The sequence below is a fragment of the Pavona decussata genome, unplaced genomic scaffold, assembly GCF_977016875.1.
Source record: "Pavona decussata unplaced genomic scaffold, jaPavDecu1.1 SCAFFOLD_40, whole genome shotgun sequence".
Lineage (NCBI taxonomy): Eukaryota > Metazoa > Cnidaria > Anthozoa > Scleractinia > Agariciidae > Pavona > Pavona decussata.
The window spans coordinates 1,696,704-1,720,794 of NW_028145462.1; the positions used below are offsets into that span (position 1 = coordinate 1,696,704).

General features: G+C 38.7%; 1 protein-coding gene and 1 long non-coding RNA gene across 2 annotated transcripts; one reads left to right on the forward strand and one right to left on the reverse strand.

Annotated features, from left to right (window-relative positions):
- The first annotated feature begins 3,317 nt into the window (after positions 1-3,317).
- On the forward strand, positions 3,318-13,642 carry LOC146483133 (uncharacterized). Its single transcript, XM_085106299.1, has 8 exons — positions 3,318-3,354; positions 4,858-4,918; positions 5,387-5,458; positions 6,532-6,583; positions 7,813-8,127; positions 10,425-10,673; positions 13,097-13,144; positions 13,427-13,642. Exons 2-7 carry the CDS (start codon positions 4,913-4,915, stop codon positions 13,141-13,143), a joined length of 741 nt encoding a protein of 246 aa, XP_084962425.1. The 5' UTR covers positions 3,318-3,354; positions 4,858-4,912; the 3' UTR covers position 13,144; positions 13,427-13,642.
- A 3,944-nt stretch (positions 13,643-17,586) lies between these two features.
- On the reverse strand, positions 17,587-18,448 carry LOC146483134 (uncharacterized). Its single transcript, XR_014863902.1, has 3 exons — positions 18,384-18,448; positions 17,969-18,071; positions 17,587-17,697 (listed from the first exon to the last, which is right to left on the reverse strand). It is a non-coding gene; the product is annotated as an uncharacterized LOC146483134 (long non-coding RNA).
- Between the last annotated feature and the right edge of the window lie 5,643 nt (positions 18,449-24,091).

Sequence of the window (24,091 nt, forward strand, 5' to 3'; positions counted from 1 at the left end):
GATTGGTTGAGGCGAGGCTGAAGGTAGTCTGAAATGATTGGACGAATGACTGGCCGATGGTAAACCATGGTTTTGAGACTGGTAACCGGGTTGGTTTTGCAGCTGCAGTTGGGGGTACTTTGGTACTGGATATGACCATTTGTGCGCCATGGGTTTGAAGCTGATCATAAGCGTGAAGACCATTGGGGGTGCTGTAACGCTGGATGCATTGGAGCCACGGGTATTCAAGATATTTCACTATAATGGTGGTTAGGGCGGTGATATATTTTGCTTGGACGTCTGCTCAGGAGAACCGGAAAACTAAAAAAAAAAGAGGAAAACATAATTTCAATATATTCAGTTACCACACGGCATCACCAGACAATAGTTTTAAAATAAGATGTGAGAGTCTGAGTCTGCCCTGCGTTTATTTATTATCCTTAAAACGTTTGGATTAGGCGCAATATTTTTATTACGCGCGACTCGGGCAATTTGCGAAATCTTTGAAAATACGCACGAAAATTAATCCTTAATTCTACTCGGACTCATGCGATTACACATACTAATTTTGTGATACTTACTTCAAGCTCAGTGCAACAACACATACACAAACGGAAGAATATTAGTTTTCGGCGCTAAAATAGCCTTCAAATATTCAAGTAAGCAGTCACGTGAACAGTACGAAAGGGATCGAAACAGGTGATATTTCTCGCAAGTATCGATATGGTGTCGATGATATCGAGTATCTGGTATCGAAACGGGCCCAATCTTAGTTTTAACATCAGTCCACAGCAAACAAGATAATAACTTGAAAAAGGTTTTCGGACTCCTTTCCTAAATTGACGGGAAAGACTTCCGCACAGCCCCATACATTAATTATACGTGCATCACTGTCATACTAAACCCTCTTACACAAAGAATGAGGATGAATAGAGTTTGACTAACAAAATGTATACATGATTAATGTAAAGGGCCGTGAGGAAAACTTGCCCTAAACCGCTACATATTCTTATTTTTCAAATTTTTTAGGACGTAAAGCACTGAAAGTAAACATCCTTTTTAATTTGGGGTGTAGAATTATTACAAGACTTACCTTTAAAATTCTGTGGCTTTAAAAGTAGCGTACTGTTGTGACCTGACAACGTACTTTGTACGGCAGCTTAAACTCTGAAGTTTTTCTGTTGCTCTTGAAATCTCTGCAAAGAATTCAGAAAGCTTTAATTTCAATGTACAACGGTCCACATCCGAATCTTGCAATGAGAAAATGAACTGAACAAACAGATCGGAGAAAATTTTTAATTCATGTAAGCAAATCTGACAAGATTTCTTTGACATGGATGGATGTGTGAAGGAACTGAATAAGCTCAAACGACGCAGAATGTTTAAACGTGAAAACTGCAACTAACCTGCTATAGTCCCCCACACTAGTCTTCAATTATACTGTTGAATTCACGGTGCTCTACTGCTATTTCCGTTGATATTCCGGCTAACGAAGGCGGACATGTTTCTGTTCACCGCAGCCCGAGTTGTGTGGCAAAAAAAGTCAAATTTGAATAAATTAAAACGAACTTCAACGACGAGTTTGGAAAGCGCGCCACTTCATCCCACGTGCTCCATACTCTTCTCTGATTGGCTCATTGCATTGATTACTAGTAGCAACGTACGACATATCGCAACGCACTACAATAGTTTTACACGAACCACACGTGAATTGTTGCTCATTATATCACCTATTCACTGAAATTGGCGCCCTTTTTAGAAAAAAATTGTTAATTTTAATGAAGCTTATTTAGCGGGATCGAATCCTGGAATTAGCGAAGGAGGAATCGATCCGTCGATTCATGGAGGGACAGAGCTTTAAACTACAATTGTTAATGGAGGATCTTCCATTGAAATAAGGCATAAAATCCCATAATTTTACGGTTTCAATTTTTTTGCCTTCATTTCCAAAGAACTTGTGTTTAATGAAGCTTATTCAGCCGTATCGATTCCTTCAATTAGCGAAGAATGAATCGATCCGTCGATCCATAGAGTGACAGAGCTTTAAACTACAATTGTTAATGGAGGATCTTCCATTGAAATAAGGCATAAAATCCCATTATTTTACATTTTAAATTTATTTTGCCTTCATTTCCAAAGAACTTCTGTTTAATGAAGCTTATTCAGCTGAATCGATTCCTGCAAAGAAGGAGGAATCGATCCTTTGATCCATAGAGTGGATGAGAGCTTTGAACTACAGTTGTTAACGCATGTTGTCTGATTATCTTCCTTTGAAATAAGGCATAAAAATTCCATAATTTTACAGTTTCAATTTTTTTGCCTTCATTTCCAAAGAATTTCTGTTTAATGAAACTTATTCAGCCGGATCGATTCCTGCAATTAGCGAAGGAGGAATCGATCCGTTGATCCATAGAGTCGATCAGATCTCAACAGCGATGGTCGAGGAGGCATAGTTCAATGAGAGATGAATGTTCAATAAAAAGTGACTTTGATAAAGCGCACGAAAAGTCAGAAAAATTGTTGTTTGTTTATATTTTCATTCTAAGACTGATTAGTATAAATCTACTAGTGTTCTATCACGAATGCCGTTCTCTGATTGGCTACGCTACTCGGTATCTATTCTGTGATAGATAGTGAGTAGCGGTTTTCTACAAAATGGCGGCCGCTTCCTCGTGTTTTCGAAGTGTCTGCGATGAGGATATAGATAATTTACTTGTTTAGTCTTGAACGACTGGTAGATTTATGCTAAAATAATTAGATTATTCGCTCTCGATTTCTATGCATGGTAGCTGACTCGGGTTGCGCCCTCATCAGCTATCACGCGATAGAAATCTCGAGCTCATAATCTAATTGTTAAACAGAAATAAAGTAATTAAGTAGAGACGGTAAGAAAACTTTAGCTAACAGTCCTATCGTCTATTTATTTTAATAAATAGGAAAGAGTACCACAACTTATTTTAATCAATATGTGAGTTCAGTTCTCACTGAACACTTGTCGATTGAAAACTCATTTACGTAATTATTGAAAACTGGGTTTGACGGCTTCCTAATCACTGTCGAATATTCTTTAACCATCGAAGAAAACTTTGATAGTAATAATAACAACCAATTTCTTCACGTCAAACGTAGAGTTTTTAGAAAAAAAAATACAAATGATCCTTCAATAGCTTTTCATTAAGGACACGTTACAGTTAGTGAACTACCAATTACAAAACACAGTTTGGAAAATATCAATAAAAACCTAATGAATTGTGTCCATGGTTTTTTCCTATCTCAGTAAACATTTTCTGTTATTAAAATGTCCCACTTCGTCTGTGACATGTTCAGATTGGGGTGTCAGTTCTCGCAGTCAAGAAGTCGAGGCAATTTAAGAAGGTTAGCCTAAGCCCCAGGTGGCATGCTCACTTAATACTGAACTCGTTTATTTTTGTCTTAAATCGAGAAGTTTCGAAATTCTTCTAGCTTCCCTCGGATTTAGTATCCTCTTAATCTTCTGTGATTTTCTAAGGATTGCATCCCTTAGGTGGTCGTTACTGTGTCGGCTAAAACAATTGTCGACCATGTGCCGATCTGCGTGAAATGTAAGCGACGGTACGAGTGTACGAGCAAATATCTTTGTAGACTATGTTCTCTTTACAGACAATACGCATCGTTGTTACTGGTCAGAGAATCGATATACGTTAACAACCAACATTCGCTGCTGTGTTGGCAGTCATTAATGCCCCCCCCCCCCCCACTAAAAAGTGATTATATGATAACAGAAAGTTAGGTTTGGTTACTCGTCGTTCGTAAGAGGTTGGGGGGGGGGGGGGGCGTGAGGCTTGAGGCTCATTTACCCCGGTCTTTACTTTCGAAGCTTTTTGGGTGATTGATAAAACCGGGAGACTTTCCTTTGAGAAATAGTTAGCTCCAAAGAGTGGCAATCAGCCACGTTGTATATTTCATAATACGCTCTATATTTGATCTCGGGAAGTAGAAGCTGTCGTTTTCCGACTTCCCACATTCAAGGTACTAACAGGAATTTAATTCGATATAAATGACAACTTCACCTAAAATTAGCTAAAATTGAACCTAAAATTTTAGACCCAATCGATTTGTACAAGACTTTGGTTTACAAAAAGTGCTTGTACATTTTTTTCAATAAAATTTATATATTATTTGGGTTCATATAGTGGTGAGTAGGGCGACACACTTTTTGAGTGGGTGGAATTACATTTAGCGTCAAAAGCGTTGTTTCATTTTACGATCGGCTTCGTACAACGAGACGTATAATAGATTTCATGGTTATCGTTATCGTATGGTTTTTCGATTTTATATTTTACAATTTTGGGTATCGGCGATAGCAAAGTGATAAGAGTACTGCCTCCCACCAATGCGCGTCACATATGAGTTTATTATTATTATTATTATATTCGCCGTGTACTCCGTCCGTGTTTTTTCTCTCATCAAAAAGCAACATTTTCAAATTCTAATTCGACCCAGAATCCGAAGGCCACAGTTTGCCAGTCGTTAAACGCTATTAAGTGTCACTCTCGTTAAACAAAGTCGACTGATTTTGATACGTTTTACACATCTTAGAAATAGTTAACCTAACTGCATCGAAACTACATGTGGAGTGCTTTTTCTATGTTTTTTCCATCATCGCGGATCCAGGAATATAGTCTAATCGCGCTGACACAACAGAGATAATTTTCCGCTTCATTCTAACGAAAAACTGGCGGTAGCAGTTACTCGAGAAAAAAATTTTCACCTCATGATCACAAACTACGCCGCCCCATTTTAAAAAACTTAGCCTCTTCGTTGGTTTTTCCGCTAATTTTAAGATGATTGGAACATGGTTTAGTTACTAAACTTATTGTTGATACTTTTAATTTTCAGTGCTGTGCTTTTTTTCAATTCCAATCCTAGATCGGAACTGACCCGTTTAAAGCAAATGAAAGTAAGTTCTTAATGAATGTTTAACCCTTTAAACCCTAACAACTAGTGATCAGCATCAAATTTCTCCTTGTAATATCACTGCTTATTCAACCCCTGAGGTCATGAGAATTAAGGATATGATTATCCGAGGTGATTTCTTGATATTTTAATAACTTCTCCTAATACTTTTATAAGAAAACTATGGGGACAAGATAGGAGAATTGGTTCTTTGATATTGGGACTTAAAGGTTTAAGTCAGGCTGAGTCAATGCTGATAATAAATTATTGAGGTAGAAATTCTTAACAATAAATTTAAGTTACCACAACTTCCCATCAAGAAATCCTTAATTTATAGTAAGCTGTCATCTGATATATTTGATTCCTTGCGAGAAAAAAATACAACGGCAAGCGAGCACAATAGAATGATAAAGCTTTATTAAAATGCTATGGGCATTGAATATGATATAGATCATTATTTCATCCAATACAGGTTACTTCAGTAGTCAGCGTTCTCTTCTTAGTAGCATGCGCACAAACGGATAATCCACTCGACCTACGCAAGGTTTGTTGAATCCATTATTTATCGATTCGTCTGTTACAGAAAACTGGAAATCCATCAGTATTCAATAGCCTAGCCCTTGTCCAACAACGTGTTTCGGTTGTGGTTTTCATTCGTGTCAGTCTCGTGAAATAAACAATTTAACCCTAGTTCGTCTTTTGTGGCCCACATTGACACTTGGAGGATGAATACTTGTACGACTTGAACGTCCAAAGATGTTTTCTTTTCGGTCCGCAACGAGTCTTGATACGGTTAAGACACTAATTGTGCTGGCTCAATAGCTATTTAATTACATGTAATAACGGCAGAAACCTTGCTTAAATCATCGGCATTTGGGACTTGTTTAGCCATAAATATCATTGTATGAAATTATACCATATTTATTTATAAAATTTTCATCCATAAAATTTTGTAGAACCCTAGGCGGGAGCGAAATCTTATCCTCTCCCCGTAGGGGGCTTTTCAGGAATAATGAAACAAACAGGAAGAAACAAACACAGGATGTCAAATATAACATAACATGGTTAAGAATCCCAGCTGGCAAGAGGCGGACCAACTGGCTATTTACAAGCGCAGCCTGGGAGTTGAGCTCGGGGCTACCATGAAACAACTCCAGAGAGAGGTCAGAGCAGAAATTGAATCCGGGACGTCCGGATTACAAGTCCAACGCCCTACACCACTCGACGACGAATAGGGCACACGCATCTAGTCAGCCAGAATTCTTGTTGGTCAAACTTTCCAATGGAGATATATGCATGGTTTAGTTGCTTATTCAAGCATTTTGTTATTTCAAGCTATTTGTGAAACGCACTAGTGTAGCCAGAGCTTGTCTCATTATTTTCGCCAAATGTCCATCCAGTTTTTCCGGAAGAGATCAGCTTATGGAACGAGGTAGACGATTCTATTTCTCATGTCCAATGTATTTTAAATTATATTCCTCTTGGTCAAGCGTCAAACCAACATGGCTTTTTAAGGATGACGTTTTATTTTCATTGTAAAAAAGATTATAATTGAACTAGAAGAAAGCGAAACTAGTTCGGTTTTTCAGAAGTCTATGTTTTCTCGTGTCGTTTCAGGATTCAAGAGACGTACTAGATGACGACGCAGTTCTTTTTCAAGACAAGGAAGGTTTGTTGTCCTGAATTACCGTTGAGCGTATTTGTCAGTTCGATTAACTGCCCACCTTCGAATAAACGCCCACCTCGAATAAGCGCCCAGCCTTAAAGCCCGAAAAGTTAATAAGCGCGTACCTCACCCCCTCCCAACAAAAAAACAGCGTAAAGTAAAAGGAGCATTAGTTGTGTTCCAAATTTGGTTTTAGATACGGTGGTCAATGAACTTTTATATTCTTTTTGTTAGATTTTGCACTTTGTTTTGTCTTGTTAAAGCGAAATAAACTTGTTATCCCTCGTTTTGTTATTCTCTCAAAATGTCCTCGCTTGCTGAAAATGTTGGGAAAATAGTAAGCACTCACCTCGAAAAAGCGCCCACTCTCATAAGCCCAAAATTAAATAAGCGCCCGGGGCTTTTAATCGAATAAATACGGTAGTTGTTGTTTAGTTTGCTATCGTAATTTTCACCTTCGTCATCACCATAATCATCACCATCATCAACATCAATGTCATCGCCATCACCATCATGATCATCGTCATCTCCTATCTTCCTCCTCCTCCTCCTCCTCCTCCTCCTCCTCCTCCTCCTCCTCCTCCTCATCATCATCATCACCATCATCATCACCATTATCATTGCCATAATCATCACCTTCTCCATCGCCAATATTGTCACTTTCATCGTCATTGTCACCGTCACCAGCATGCATCATAACGATCATTACCATGATTCTTACTGCCAATGTAACCATTATCGTTGCTTCACCATAAAGTACAACCATGAACAGCACCTCCACCGCATTCGTGGTATCACCATCACCGATCAGCATCACTGTAAAAGTCACTCACTCTAGAACGATACCTCCTTTGCTACTGCGCAGACGTTTCTGCGCATCTCTGGATGGTCCGAGAAACATGTCACTACTACCATCAAGAAAATCACCAACGGCACCACGATCATGCATCATCAGTACCACCTATCATCATCATCATCATCATCATCATCATCATCATCATCATTTCTATCACAGCCATCATAATCAGCACCATATAAAAATTATCATTATCATCACTATCACCGTCATTATTATCATTAATATCTTCCCAATCGCTAGGTCATTGCAATCATCATCGTCATCAACATCAATTTAACAATCGCAATGTTTAATACATATACTCGATAAGTCACACTAAGTGAATTAGGTATTACAGTGATAACGACTGGACATAATTCGTTTAACTCTTTAGTGGACGCGGATTATGAACCCCTCGGGTGCTTCAATTTGAGGGCCTTGAAGAAGGAAAAAATCCTTGGAAAAGTTTTCAAAAAGTTGGAAGCCAGGTCATCAGGCACACCTCTAGAAAACTGCGGTCAAAGCGCCCAGGGGAAGAACGTCCAACTTTTTGGAATTTATTATCAAAAGAAAAAAGGCAGAATGTTAATCCTGTGTCGAGAAGGACACGAAGGGCGATGGCATTCGAACGCCAAAGCTTCGAGGAGGTGTAAAAGTCGCATCGGAAGAAGGAATTCGGTCTTTATCTATCGTGTGAACAGAACAGAAGGTAAGATTCTATCAATTGTTGATTAGATACCGTTTTAATTTAATTAGTTTTAATTAGGCACTAATATTGTGGGGTAGCGATTAAAACGTTAAATGCATTTAGACTGACGCATCTCGTAACAGCGGCTTAATTTTTTCATTGACTTGAAGGAAGGTAGCTGATTGTTCAACTGGCAGCCATACATCAATGAAATGATTTCAAATAAAGCGGCGCGCACCACACAGCGGAAGTTCAAAGGAGGCGTAAAATTTTGCGAACCGCCAAAAAGACCTACTGGAAAACATTTGCTTTTTATCTCAAAATTTTGCGTGGGGTTACAATTTGCCTTTTTTCATGCACGCAAAACTCAGTACGCCACTTAAAACAGAGACGTTTCGAGGGAAAGTTATCCTGTAGAATTTTCTACAGGCGAAAAGAGCCTTTCCTCATATAACATAAGTTCTACTCGGGATACCTTTTTTCATGCTACAAAAAAGTTAAGAAAAGCAGGAAGCCTTCGCAATAAACCATAAAAGTGGTAGTAAGTGAGTTAAGTAGGTATCGACTTAGTTTTTCTGAAATGTAGAGGCTTTTTTGTTAAGCTCACTCATTGGCATGGTAAGCGCTATGACATAAAAAATGGACTGAAAGGATTGCCGGGAGATAGAGTTGTAAAGACATCCATAGCTTGCCCACTCGACAAGGAATACATTTTTGTAATTTTCCATCGTCTCACATTCACTTTAACTGCAAGAAAGCTAACCAATCATACTCCCGCTCTCCATAGTTACAGTCTAGGACAAAAGTAAAATTTGACACTTTTAAGTGCCTTCAACGAGGGGAAGAAAAACCGATGAGGATTTTTTTCGATTTGCATTCGAGAACAGATTGACATTTGACCAAAGAAATAAAATTTTTTCCTGTCACATACACTTAACCAATCAACACTTGATCGTGGCCATACTGGTCAGTCATCACCGCCGAATACCAATAATGGGGTGAACTAATAAGACCTTCAACCAGATACACGTACATTATTCTAAAGGCCGGTTTAAAATGGTTTCAACATTTGCCCAACATAATATACCAAAAGTTGAACGGATGTTGGATGAACGGAGTGGTCAAACGGTTTCAACGCCATTCAACATTTTCCAGAACGAAGGAAATGTTGAAGCGTTGTTGGATGAAAGTTTAAGCCAATTTAATTTTGATTCAACACCCTTTCAACAAGCTCTCAACAAAGTTCAATGACCTGTTCAAACGCCCCAGACATGTGGTTCAACAACTGTGTTGAACGCATGTTAAAGCATGAAACCGCTTAAACGGGCCTTACGTATTTTCGCGACTTGCGCAATTTCAAAAAAATCGCGAAATTTAATACACGTGGAAAAAAAAAAGGTGCGCGACATTTAACACCATATATAACAAAACAATAAGAATTTGAATTGTTCTGAGTTAACCGGACCTGGAAGTGAATTGTTCTGAATTAAAACTCTACGGTTGTTTACGACTAGCACTCTTCCTCCGATTCAAAACCAAAACCTCTTTACATTTGAAATACAATGATCAAAGTTTCCACTGATTTGTAGGTTACTTGTAGTTAGATTAAGCCAGACCTTTGTATCTTTCCATTACAGTGAAACCCCGCTTCACGGACACCCACTTACTATGGACACTCGTTATTACAGACAGTGCTCTTGGTCCCGCTCCATACAACTTCCTAGCTTAAAATTAACTCGCTTAATAGGGGCACTCCGTGTTACGGACACATTTTATGGTCCCAACGGTGTCCGTAATAACCGGGTTTGACTGTATTTCCTTATCCGTTGGAAAAGTGCCCTCAGCTCAGGGTTCACGAAAATAAAACACAGACAAAATTACTCGCGAAATTTAGCACACTTTAGTACACGCTCTAATTCTTCTTGCAATCGCAAAAATTGATACTCGTGAAATTCGGTTCCCGAATGTTCGCGAAATTACAGCGGTTTTCAATTTTGTGTCGAAAGTAATTTCGGGATTGCTTTGGTTTTACATTACTACGCTGTGATTGGTTAACAAAACTCGTGCCACTTTCTCAATCAATGAGAAGCAAAACCAAACGCCGCACGCATTTTCCCGCGCTTGGCGCTAGTTACATGTATTTGCTTCGAATTCTGATTGGCTCGTTGTGTCAAGTTGTTTATATCTGTTGCGATTGGTCAGAGTAATTACTTTGGTTATGGTTTTACGACACTCAATTGAAAACGGCTCTACGCTCGCGCGAAAATTAGTAAGAATAAGGTAAAAGATACTGAGCGTTATTCTTCTTTGCTGAACAGGGAGCAACAATCAATGTACCTTTGGCAGCAAGTCATACTCCGATGGCGAGTATGCGGATATGTATCACCCCACGGATAATATTTTGAACGCCTATTGCGAATCTTGTATGTGCTCAAATGGAAAGTTCCGTGACTGCTGGAAGATGTACTGTGATTTGGGTTTAATGGTCATGAAGTGTAAAAAATTTCACCATCCACCAGGAAGATGCTGTCCAGAGTGCAAGGAATATTATCCAATGTCACCTTCCCGTAAGAAAAAAACTTAATTTAGATGAGACATTATTTAATTTAATTGTTATATTGTAGGTGTTGTGATTGTCAGGCGTCGGAATGAGGGAGGCTGATTTGAGGGTAACATCTACCAGTGCTCATAGCACAGCTGATAAGTAGAGGAAAAGTCTGATAGACAAAATAAGTACCACACCTAAAATTTGCACGACTCAAAATAAACCTTTAAGCCCTAACAGTGATCAGCATCAAATTTCTCCTTGTAACATCAATGGTTATTCAACCCCTGAGGTCATGAGAATTAAGGATATCATCGCCCAAGGTGAATTTTATTGATATTTTAATAACTTCTCCCAAGTACTTTTGTAAGGAAAGTGTGGGGACAAGATAGGATAATTTGTTCTTTGATGTATGGGTTAATGTCGCCAGCGAACGTTTCCCTCACACCTTTACAATCATGATTTACCTGTGTCCCATAGAGAAAAATTCTGTGGTTAATGGTATTAGTATAGTTTTGAACTCACTTCAGTACAGTTCCTCGTGGTGCATTTGAACCAGCCTAGCAAATTCGTCTTCAGAAAGTTCAGCTTGCAATTCTGGTTTAGATAAGATGAGTTCAATAGCGTGAATCTTGCTTGATGGATAAGTGGACCATTTCACCTGGAGATAAATTTCGGACAGTACGCTTGTTTCCATGAGGTACGCTGCAGGTAGGAGCTCTCCAAATGCACTTGTAACAAATAATCAGCAAGAACGCGAATCATAAGAAACCTCTGACCTTCTACTCCTCGTTTAAATAAAGACGCTGTTACAGCACTGGCTTGTTTGGTTGGCTTTCCCAGTATTACCATCAAAAGTTTCATGAATTTCTTCGCTTCATCATCATCCTGCCTCGTAGCAAAAAAAAAAAAGGGGGGAGCGCGGGGGTTAATGGGAAGGAAGCGAAACGCGGAGCGCCTGGGAGATCTTGCTTTCAAAATGGCGGATGATAATAGTCATAATATATGCAGATCTCAAAATGCCTTCATTCTCGAAGAAAGACCAGTTCACGTCGCTTTTCTTGACCAAAAACTCCCTTGTCCGCACGTATTTTGTAGAGGAAAGGGTTCGTTTTTTAAAATTGATGGAATCGATCATCACTATCGCACAGTCCATCGGAAGGCGGTAACAGACAACGAGCTTAAGGTCAGGAAAATCCTTCATGGAGAAGAAACCTTAAGATGCCTTAGAAAGTTTACTAATATTCGCTCCGAACAGGTAATAATTTTGTAACGCACTCCCTTCTTCGGGATTTCGGTCATTTGCAGCAGATTCAAATTAACGTTAACAGCGTTTTAACTTTATTATTATTTGCTTTAAAGCAAGTAAAATACAATGTGTAATATAATTACAAAAATATCAGTAGATATAGAAGTAATAAGAGTGTACAATATGGAGGAATCATGATCATCGCTGTCATGTTTTTGCTTTAAATACATTTATTGATTGAATAAACTGACACATGTGTTTGTCAATGCTGTTCCACGTTTTGGTACCTTGAAATGACAAAGAATGTTCCCTAGCCTGGACGATTTTGGGGGATTATGACAATCCATAGAATGATGTGTTTCATATTTTTGTATACTTGTCTCGGCTCTGTTCCTCTGATTTATACTTTAAAGCAAGTTGCAGTGCTGTGGTTTCACTATCTTCTTCTTCTAATGCTCTCATTGTCCGCTAGTGTCACGTAATTTCAGCGTCACGTCAACCGCTGCGTACAAGGGCAAAATTAAGACTAATTTTTTTCAATATGAATTGCACACCTAAAATCTTTCGCCTAGTTTTGTCTTGTGTCCACGATCCGGGCGTTCATGCGTGTTGTCTGGCCAGGGACATTTGCACCACTTGGCGACCGTTTGCTCCCGTTTGGTATAAATATCATGTTACTAAAACTGACACAAAAAGTAAAAGAGAAACTGTAAGGAAGAGATACAGTGTAAGCCAACGTGACGTTACGGCGCGGGGCAATTTTATCTGCCCAAACTACAATATTTTATATACTGGTTCTTTTTCATTGGAAATGATCGCACCTAGCATATGATTATTAATAGCTCTTTTAAAAGCGGACTTATCTTGCTGTTCTAAAAGATCAAAGATGCTGACTGTTTAAGAGGTAAAATAACGCTTCTTTGTTTTAGAGCAGTCATTTTGAACCCTGGCCTGGGTAAGACTAGCCGTACCAGGTGGAATACTACACCCCCTTTTTTATATAACTGACTTCTTATTTGGGGGCTAAAGCTAAATGTTATTTTTTTTGGCAATTTGAATTGAGGGTGAAAAGTTTATAAGATGTTCTTTAGTTACCTGTTATAGTATTTCAATAAATCAATGCGTACATGACCTATCATATACCATACCTATATTGACTGAAGTTTAACATGTATTACTTTTTTCCGTATTTACAGCCAGTCCACCTTGGGAGATCAAAGACCCGTGGAAACATAACAAGTAAGGTAAGAGGCGCAACTTGGGCTGATTTCCGTGAAAGGGTGGAGAGGGTGGAGTGTTCAGGCTTGACGTTAATTTAAAAAAAAGAGCTAAAACCAAACTAATGGTCCACGAGCTTCTATTCGGGGAGTGGTTTATATACTCAGGGAAGGCTGTTGAGTCGGATTTTTAAAGGGGTAATTTTTCTTTTCTTGGGGGGAGGAGATGGTTATTTATTTTCGGAGGGGCTTATGTTTGGAATTTTACGGTGATATGTTCTGAAACGTTTTTTTTATTTCCGATTACAGAGTGATGCGCACATAAGGGGGATAAAAAAGATGCTACCGGGCTCCTGCATATGGTGTCAACATAGTCTTTCTAGGATCGGTTCAAACAAAATTTTCTGGATGTAATGGCATAATATTATAATTATAGCTGATATCTATCAGTATGTATAGCTTACTGGTTTATGTAGCCATCAATCAGGGGAAAATAAAAATATAACCTGCAATGTATTTTGTCGACGAGTGTGATGAATTTGATTGGAGGGCAAAGTGTTACGCAACTACAGTATATCAAGTAATGTATTACAGCTGAATTTGAGGCCGCGACGTTAAAAAGGGAAAAATTAAAAAGCGAAGGTGCGAAAAAAGGCCAGCTAGCATTTTCGGGAAGCCAACAGCTCGTAAATTCGGGGAATAAGATTTTGTTCTCTAAAATTTTCGGCAATTTTAATTTTCAACTAAAGAATCCGAATAGATCAAATCGTGTTAGCTTACTTTAAAAGGCCATGAAATGATGTAGGAATGCACTAAACAACATTTTAACTTCTTTTCTTTAATTTTGTCTTTGGATGCCCCCGATCACACCCACGTAAATAACATCCCTGTATTTAGAAAATCAAAGCATTAGAAGGAAACAAAATAGAACACACCACTTTAAATTCTGCCATTTTTATTGTACAACAGTAGCATGTGACACAGTTAAGTTGCGAAGAAAACTTAAGTACTTGTACAATAGTGCTAAAGTCTTTAAGTTAAGGCACAACTAGTCTGCCAAAGCCTATCAACCAATTCTACAGAGTAAGTTGGCCGTTGCCACCAATAATGGATTTTTTACTTTCTGTAGCATTTTTCAGTCACTTGGAACACCAAGAAACCGTCCTGTATTAGTAGGTTATTGCTTCATTAGTGTGGTTATAAGCTTGTTAGCATCAGGTAGATTTCAAATGTTCCAAGTCCAGCCAAACTGAGTAATTTCTCGCCGCATGTTTAAAAAAATATTACTCAATGTGAAATTTTAAAGAAGAAAAAGAGAACCAAATGATTTATCAATCTTCCTTTGCTTTTAGAAAATGTTGACACATGTTTAAAATAATAATAGGTTTTTTTCTGTCATTCAGTGAAAAATAATTCAATATAAGGCACTAAATTGCAATTATAAATCAATAAAAAACATACACTGCCAACTAAAAGTATAGTTAAAAACGAACATTACAGCTCTAACAAGAACAAACACTAAAAATCTGCGTGTTATGGAACTCTTACAGAAGCAATGAGATTGAAGAGCTTTTTGGCAAACTGCTAGAATCAGTTGTCGCATTAATTTCTACTCGGTATAAATTATGCGTCACATGCAGTTGCGTCAAATATGATTCAGTTTAAATACGAATTTGAACCTGCAGTCTATTCGATTCTGGACCCGTCACTGTTCAAACTCAAGAGATATTACTTTGATGTTTCTGTTGTTATATGTTGGGTTAATTTACCACGATTGATCAATTTCCAGTTTTTGCGGGATTTGAATTACACTCGACACGACAGAGAAGTGACGTAAATATTTGGTCTCGTACTTTTAATATTTGTACGATTCGTGGGCCACTCTGCGTCCGCAACTTTGTTTACAGTACTGATACAGTTCTGTGTCATCCACGGTACATCGGTACATTGATCGGGATTTTATTAATTTACTGCTTTTGTTGTGCATAAGAACTAGAAACAAATTTCAAGCTAATTATTATTACAGCAATGCTAAAAAATACCGTAATACCGTTATTTTATTTTATTTTTTGTCACAAGTGTTGGTGTCGAAAATCTAAATGCTATTTCAGAAAAAAATAATAGGAGAATAATTGTTTTTGTAAAATACTTAAATAGTGGATACTAAGAAAATTAATAGGAGATAACTAAAGGCAACGAACCAACAAACAAACGAGTTGCTTACTAACTCTTTTAAAAAACCTGTATCCTGTGGTGAGTATACTACGTAAACGTATCGCTATAACTTGACCTTTTCTTTTTGTCTTGGGCCGAAATATGTTTCATTGCGTTTGCCAATTCTTCATACGAAATCCGTCACTAAATTAGGTTGCTTACTACAAACAAATTTCCAATTCGATAAATTTAATCGTAGCTGTAAATGATAGCCTTTGAAGTCTTTTAACCCTGTTACTCCCACACTAAAACATGAAATCTTCTGTGGTTCCTCTTTTTCGTTCACGGATGAAATGCGTGACCATTCTAGTTCAATTACCTTGTACAATACTGTTTGTTCTTCAATAATTTTGATTTAGAATTAATTTTTTTGCTGAATTTTGATTTTAAGCTCGACGCGTGGGCAAAAAGGTTAAAAAAAACAAAACAATTATTTTGTGTACCTATATATGCGAGTGACCACATTCTTTCCAGAAGACCACAGCAGTGAAATGCAAACAGACTACAAATCGTTGAAACGTGATTTAAAAGAATGACCATTCTTGCACAATCAGCCAAAACAACCTTTTGGAAACAGTTAAGTGGAAAATATCGATACTCAAACAATTACCAACCCGTCACGGAATTTTTTTTTTTTTTCATTTTAACTCAAGGAGATGTCAAGAGGCCTGTGGAGTACCCGGGTTTATTTCAAATGGTAAAAACCCATGAAGAATGAATCATGAAAGATCAAAGGGATGACTCTCGCTCAGTTTAATTCCGAGGTTTCGACACAGTTGTGAATCAACGAGAGTCTAACACAAAATCCATTAATTGAAAGGCCGTCAGTGCAAAACGTTCCCATCTATTTATAATATATATTAGATACATGACCAGTTCATAACTAGGACATTTTGCACTCAGCTCTCTCAATTGTGAGATTATACTAGCCCCTCCCCCTCAATTTGTTTAATAGAACAAAAATTTGTGCTCGCTCGCTCGCAGGCTAGTCATCCCTCTGCCTTGTGGGTGGGGTGGGACTGGCGACGATGTATGACCTCATGAACCCTAAAACATAGCTAGCCCAAGGATGTCATGAAATAATGAACTCATGTTCATACTATTGTTCATGATTATGACCACATTAGTGGGGAGGTTGGTAGGGGGGGGGGGGGGTTGTTTCTAAAATGTTCTTAATTGTGATGGAGGCGGTGGGGGGAGGGAGGGATGTTGGGAGGGGAAGGTAGGGAAAAGGGCAATGAGAATTTGACATGATTTCTTTGGAAAAGGCCTCGTTGGAAACTCCTTGAGTATTAGGCCAATGTGCTTTTTTCGCATCAATTGTTTTAACAAGAGTCCTCAAGTTGCTCAGGCTGATTCGTGTACGAAGAAGAGAAACTCGAAGCAAACTGTTTTCATACTCGGGCTCTCCGAGAAATGAGGTGATTCGTGAAAGTTCTAGAAAGAGAGTCACTCACAGAACCCTTTGGGGAGAAAAAAGTTTTTAAGTTACTATACATTAGTTTATCTTAAGCTGCAAAACAACCGCTTCGAATTCTTAAAAGGACAAGCAAATCACTGAAAGTTCAAGCGTGAGGCGCAAAGCGCCGAAATTGCATTGTTGCCCGCGAGCCTTTTAACTCACTCCAAACCGTTCGTCCGCAGTGCGTTTCGTACAGGCGAAACTAACAACTCTTTTGCAGCTTAAGCTCATCTTTACTAGTTGGGGTATTTATTCCGACAGCTTGATCCTCTCCTCTCACTTGCTATGAACGGCAAGTTGATCCACAATAATCTGACGTCTTGACTCCGCTGACTTGTCACTTGTACACTTTCGAGCCATGTTCTATCCAAATAGAAAAAAACCAAAACAAGAAACGTTAAGTTAATTTACGATATCTGAATTACTACAACACTTTCGCTTTGGCAATTAAAATAACGTTTCCAGCCTTTACTGACTCTCAGTTAGTGTTACCCCTACCCCTTTTCGCTTGTAGTTGAAGAAAGCTAACAAATAGGTCTCTAAAAGCTTCCTGTTCGTGGCTTCTCTTAGTAAGCTATTTCTGTCTATTAACTTGGGTGGATTCCCTCCTTTCCTTACAATAAAAGGTTTTACTATACGATTATTTACGCTTCTTTCTATTAATCATGCATCATGGAAGCCTGTTGGTCAATGACGTCTTTTTTTGTGTGACACTGGTTGTCTTGACAATCCATCGATTAATTGAAAGGAGAAATTGGATGTTGAACATTCATAGAAATGTAATTGCTTACCTCTGGAATAACACATAACACAGGTTCTGTACTTCAGTTCTCAATGCTTCCAGTGATGGTATGGATTGGATCACTTGTAAGGAAATACATTTTGTGGTGTTGGCTACTTCAATCTGTAAGGAAGTAAAAAAGTAAGGAAATCAGCGAATGTGTTGGGAGATCCACGCTGCTAACCTTATTCTCATATTTCTGAATGAAAAGAGAACAACGAACACAGTGACTACAACAGAGTGAGGTCACCGTTTAACAACTTGTACAAGAAACGCTTGCAATCCCGCGGTTAGTAATAATACAGCTATCCTTGGTGGTTGCAAGAACAATGATTGGTTATATTACTTATAAAAATGTCTAAATCAAAACGAAAAATATGGTATCGCAACGCACCTTCTGGAACCGACACATGCTTTAACTTTTACACGTTGTGGATGGCTGTGATGGTGCACGTGTATCGTGGAGACACTGATACAACAGGCGATGATAGGATCTTCTACAGGGAATTAAACAGAAACAAATCAGCTAATGTTCTTAGAGATCAACACCACTGAAGCCACTTCCCCTTTTCTAACGCATGAAAAAACTGTAAATTTTTACCCAATCAACAACTTTTCGTTGCGTTTTCATGACTGAAGCATATTTTTGAATTTACAATTTAAGTTTGCAGTATTTTTACTCTTCCTTTACGAGAAACAAGATTATGTCAAACGTGATTTCTTTTAAAATTAGTTGGCACGCGTTATCACACTTTGTGGACAGGGTTGCGGCTTGCAATCAGTTACGAAAGCATAAAAAACTTACTAACCTAAGCGTGAAATACTGAGAGTGACAACCGGAGAGATGGCAAAGAGTCGATCACCAGCAGGACAGGTACTATGCTTCTTGAAGTCGGGAACAACATCTGGTTCAGAACCTGAAATGTTCAGAAAAGTAAATAAATTGTGAGTTTTTCGGCCCTTTTTAGTGTTTTCCGAGGTATCTTGCCGCTCTGCGCGAGGGTCAATAACCGCATCATCAGGGCGTGAACTTAAGTTTCTAAATGGCATTACCCCAAGAGCTAGCAGGTCCGTGCTAAAATAGGAACAAGTATTTTTTGTCAAGCACTGAGAAAAACTGAAACTGTACTACAGGAAAACACTCTAGAGTTTTATCGCCATGTACATGTTAAAAATCTGAATACGTTGATCAGCTAGTGTAGAGGAATTGTACTGGCTACACCAAGCAAGCTAATTTAGACTCACTGTGCCAGAAAGCGTCCAGTCGTGTTTTGAACTTCCCATACATTTCCCTGTATTTTTTCCTGCGAACTATTTTTAGTAGCAGTTCACGGCTGGTTCGCTATACAGACAAATGTATGGAAAGTTCAAAACACGACTGGACGCTTTCTGGCACAGCTAAATCCCTCAAATTTTTTTTACATAAAATCGTTTTCCTAGTGCCAAAAGTTTCCAATTCATGAATTTTTCAGATGCGATGTTTTTTGAAAATTATTTGACATCGGATTTCCATACAAACACTGTTATTTCAGACGTGTTTGCCTACTCGTCAAAATGGCGTCGAAAACCGTCAGAACCGTGATAAGACCTATTGGCTGAAAACAGCATCGAGCGCAAATAATTACTTTCCACGCTCAATTTAACGACTTAGCTATCTACTGATTATATTGCATGTGAGGCCAATTCATACTGTTATGAACATAGTCGCAGCTGATGCCGCACGAAATTACTTACCACTTGGAGTAGACAGCAGAAAAACTACATCGCGTTCAGTGGACTGTGGGAACTGGGTACCTTCCTGGGTATTGCTGTCATCCTCTCGCCGGGTGGGTCCTGTGAATAGTAGTCTGCTGGTATGGCGGCCATGCTTCTTCTGAATGCTTCTGAGTCAACATTGATATGATACGGGACGTTGAGACACTGGCAGGCTGTCATGTATAGGATCATAGGACTGGCTCAACATCATGATACCGGGACGGTGGAATTCTTGGAAGCTGCTTCAACTTTCTGATGATGATACTCAGGTACACGACCCCTACAAATTCCTGAAAAAATTTTGACTCAAAATATAAACAATTTAGTATCTGTAAAAAGAAAAATAAACTCAAACCAACTGAAAACTGTACTTCTTCGAGTGCGTCTGATCTAAGCCAACGTTTTAACACTGATACGGGACGCGACGGGACATCAATACACTGGCAGGCAGGCATCAATAGGGGTCTAATAGGAACCTCAGCATCATGGGATGGTATGTTCAGCGCCCTACAGGAGTCTTTCTCCAGCTCTTGGATGAGCGTGCGACAGGACATGGCATCTCTGAACAACCTGATAAAATTGCAACTCAAAATATTCATAGATCAGTAGCCAGCTGGAGACTGAATGAAATGTTAGTGAAATATAGGTGATAGGTTGTGATATAGTAGATTGCGGCAAGAATAGAAATAATCTATCCCCAGGCACCCAGAATTTTTTTTTGCTGGCATTGGTCATTTTAAGAGGTTGAGTTTTAAGTTTGAGTTAAGTTCGAGGTCGCATTCATAATATTATAGAGTTCATGGTTAAGTATCGATTTTAGTGTTTAGAGTTTAAGGTTTATTTTAGTTTGAAAACCTAGCTTAATTTAATAGTATTTTATCCCGAAAGCTTACCTAAATTTAGTGTATTTAAACCTAGACACTGATTTTAAGTATTTAAAGTCTAGCACCGCTCTTACTTAATCCAAGGCTTCGGACACTGTTTAGCAACATATACGAAGCACCGTTATTTATTTAGGTATAATTTCATACACTGCACCTAAAAGTGAAAATTTTCGCTCGAATTCAAACTCAAACTCAAACTCTAACTCAAACTCCCGCATGTAATCAATTGCCGTTAACCAGCTCCCCACACCAATTATTTCTTGTTTTTTGATTTGACAAAGCGTTAAACACCGATCTCAGTGGCCGTATATCCTATCGAGACGAAATTTATTCCAGGCTTGTTCTGACGTGTGATAAAGCATGGCAATAGGCCATTTTACAGTTGTGTACTAAGTGACCTGGCCTTGCATTGGAAGCGAGGCTGGGGGTGACCTTGTTTTGATACAGACCTCACTGCTTTTCATATGTAGATCATGCTGCTCTTATGCTAACTAGGGTGCATTTACATATGAAAAGCAGTGAGGTTTGTATCAAAACAAGGTCACTCGCAGCCTCGCTTCGAACGCAAGGCCAGGTCACAAAGCACACAACTGTAAAATGGCGGATAAACAGTAGAAAATTTCACGGGTTCCACAATTAAAGTACGTTTGACCTGTTATTTTTGCCTCACCTCTTCTGAAAGTCCACTGCTATATGTCTGCGGGCTGACAGTCAGCTAGAATTGTGGCTAAAACACCACGATCCCACAAAACGGCCTCCAGCTGTTCCGAGGACTGGTAGAAATGTGTCTCAGTATCGAAGACGATAACACTGTCTGAAACGTCCTGAAAAATTCTGGTCAAAATTACACTTTGTAAAAAAGCAATTGTAATCAGTGAAACAACTAGAAGCAGATTAAATCAATTCTCTGTTTTACTTATACTGCTTTTGGTGTCCTACTAGAAAAATTAATTGTTTAACTGACGAAGGCTACATATAAGGGTTACAGGTTTGAAATCCTGCCACAGTTTCCAGTCTGAACTTCTAACCTGTACTTAGCACGCTGAACCTGTTCGCACAAGCTCGGTTTGAATCTATCGATTCTACAAACAATGTTCTAATCTTTTGATCTCTTCAAATGCCTTAAATATGAACACAACACTGTGTAAGTAGAAAGGTAAATTAGAAACACAAAGGTCAACTTGGTTTGAATCTCATTTGATTGAAGCCAAGGAACCTGGTCAGCGCTTTTCATCTTGTTAAGCTGTCTTACCTGTACCCGCCAGAACACAAATGGAAGAAAAGTGAACCAGTTACCATAATGATCACTTGGGAGTCAATCCAGTCTGATTGATGCTTCATGGATCTTCTCGAGCTGTCGATCTACCTGCCTTCAGTTCAATGTCAAACGTAACACAGCACAATTAGTAGAAAAAAAGAACCACTAACAGAGGTCAATTGGGTTTGAATCTCACTTGATTGAAGCGACAGCAATTGTTCTGAGCTTCCGAGCTGCGTTAAATGTCCAACATAAAATAACATAATCAGAGGAGAAGCGACTCAGTACCACTGACAGAGGTCAACTGGGTTTGAATCCCATTACACTGATGCTACAGAAAATGTTTAATTTGAGGCCAAACTCTTCTAATATCTTGCACAGAACACTGAACATTATCACAAAACATTGGGTTGGAAACCATTAAGCCAGCTTTCTGTGTTCTTGAGGAAACAGCTTCTTAGAGTTTCTACAAAGTACTATAAACAGTTGTTGAGAATGTAAACTAGTTCGCAACGCTCAGTCGGCTATTGAGCTAACATACACTTCTTTCGAACGACTGCTTAACACTCGTCATCCATTCCCTGTCATCTATTCCGGTGTAATGATCGATTCTGAAAGCCGAAAGTCTGCCCACGGTATACTTACAGTTTTTGTGTACATGCTCCAAAGCCATCTGAGAAGCAGTTAGCCTTCAGTTGATGAAAAGGGTTTCAAGAAGTGGCTGTTGACAAACATACGTCGAACAGAATAGGAACTGAAAGAGTACAGAGTATTATTTGTTAAAACGACGATAAAAAATAAAATGTGGCTTACCTCTCGTGTTCGATGCCATGGATTTTGGCATAGCTCAACTACAGCGTGTGTTATGCACAGCAAACTGGCAAAGAGTTGTTCATTCTCCGTCTTAGGATTCAATAATAATAAGTACAGACAGTGGCGCCAATGGAAGACCTTCACCACTGGACATCGGGTACGTCTCAACTGTATTCTCCGGACAGAGGAACTCGAGGATCCATCTAATTGCCGTATGTAGACTTGATGCGTCTTGATTTCGCATTCCGAAAAAAAGTTACGCCGGATGAAGAAGAAAAACAGGAAAATTCTCTGGACGTCTTCCGAAGCTTCTGATCGCCGCAAGTGGATTTGATGCGTCTTGATTTCGCATTCCAAAAAAAGTCACGCCGAATGGAGAAGAAAAAAAAAGGAAAATTCTTTGGAGGTCTTGCAAAGCTTCTGATCGCTGTAAGTGAACTTGATGCGTCTTTACTTCGCATTCCGAAAAAAGTCACGCCGGATGGACGTCTTCGGAAACTTCAGCTAGTGGAGACGAATCCGAAATACTCTGTCGAAAATGTGTCGAAAATCCAGATGATTTGAATTTTCGGCCTGAAATTAAAACGTTAGTTGCCTAATAAACCACACAAGGACACGAATGAAACGCGCATACAGTCTGCTGTTTGTTTTTCAGAGTTTTATTTCAAGAAATGGAGCGCCATTTTATGGCTTTTACATTTATGCGACTTTTCCTTAAAAAAGTCGCAACTCAAAGTGCATCCATTGAATGTCGTAGCTGTTGTCGACGAAAAAGACGTTGACTCTTTTGAAGAAAAAAAAAATCGTCGTTTGTTTCCTGAAACCGAATCAAACGCATCTATTGAATGTCGCAGCTGTTGTCGCCGAAAAAGACGTTGACTCTTTTGAAGGAAAAAAATCGTCGTTTGTTTCCTGAAACCGAATCAAACGCATCTATTGAATGTCGTAGCCGTTGTCGCCAAAAAAACGTTGACTCCTTTGGAGAAAAAAAATCGTACTTTGTTTCCCGAAACCGAATCATTTGGTTAGTATTGTTCCTGAAATAAAATTGCTCCGTTTTGTAGTTAAGCAGACGAAGTTAAAGAATAAAGACACAAGACGCAAAATAAAGACACAAGACACATTTTTTTGTTTTATTACCCTAGGTACTAGTTACATATTTCCTGAAACCGAAAAATTTGGTTAGTATTGTTCCTGAAATAAAATAGCTGCGTTAGCGCTGTTTAGTTAAGCAGTCGCAGTTAAAGAATAAAGACACAAGACGCAAAATAAAGACACAAGACACAGTTTTTTGTTTTATTTCCCTACTCGTACAAGCTACATAGTTTCCTTAAACCGAATCATTTGGTTAGTATTGTTTCTGAAATAAAATCGCTGCGTTAGTACTGTTTAGTTAAGTAGTCGCAGTTTAAGAATAAAGACACAAGACGCAAAATAAAGACAAAAGACACAGTTTTTTGTTTTATTTCCCTAGGTGTACTAGTTATATTGTTTCCTGAAACCGAAACATTTGGTTAGTATTGTTCCTGAAATAAAATCGCTCTGTTAGTACCCTTTAGTTAAGTAGTCGCAGTTTAAGAATAAAGACACAAGACACAGTTTTTTAGTTTTATTTCCCTTCGTTTATTAGTTACATAATTTCTTAAAGTAATGTTAATTAAGCCACAGGACCTAAAGTAAACATGCGACCGGGCGCGCTCCTACATGAAAAATTTGGCGTCCAGGAAAACCGAAGAGTGCTCCTGTGTCCGTAAAACGCGACACTCCGAGTAAATGGAACACTCCAGGGCCCTGAACGTTGCGCAGG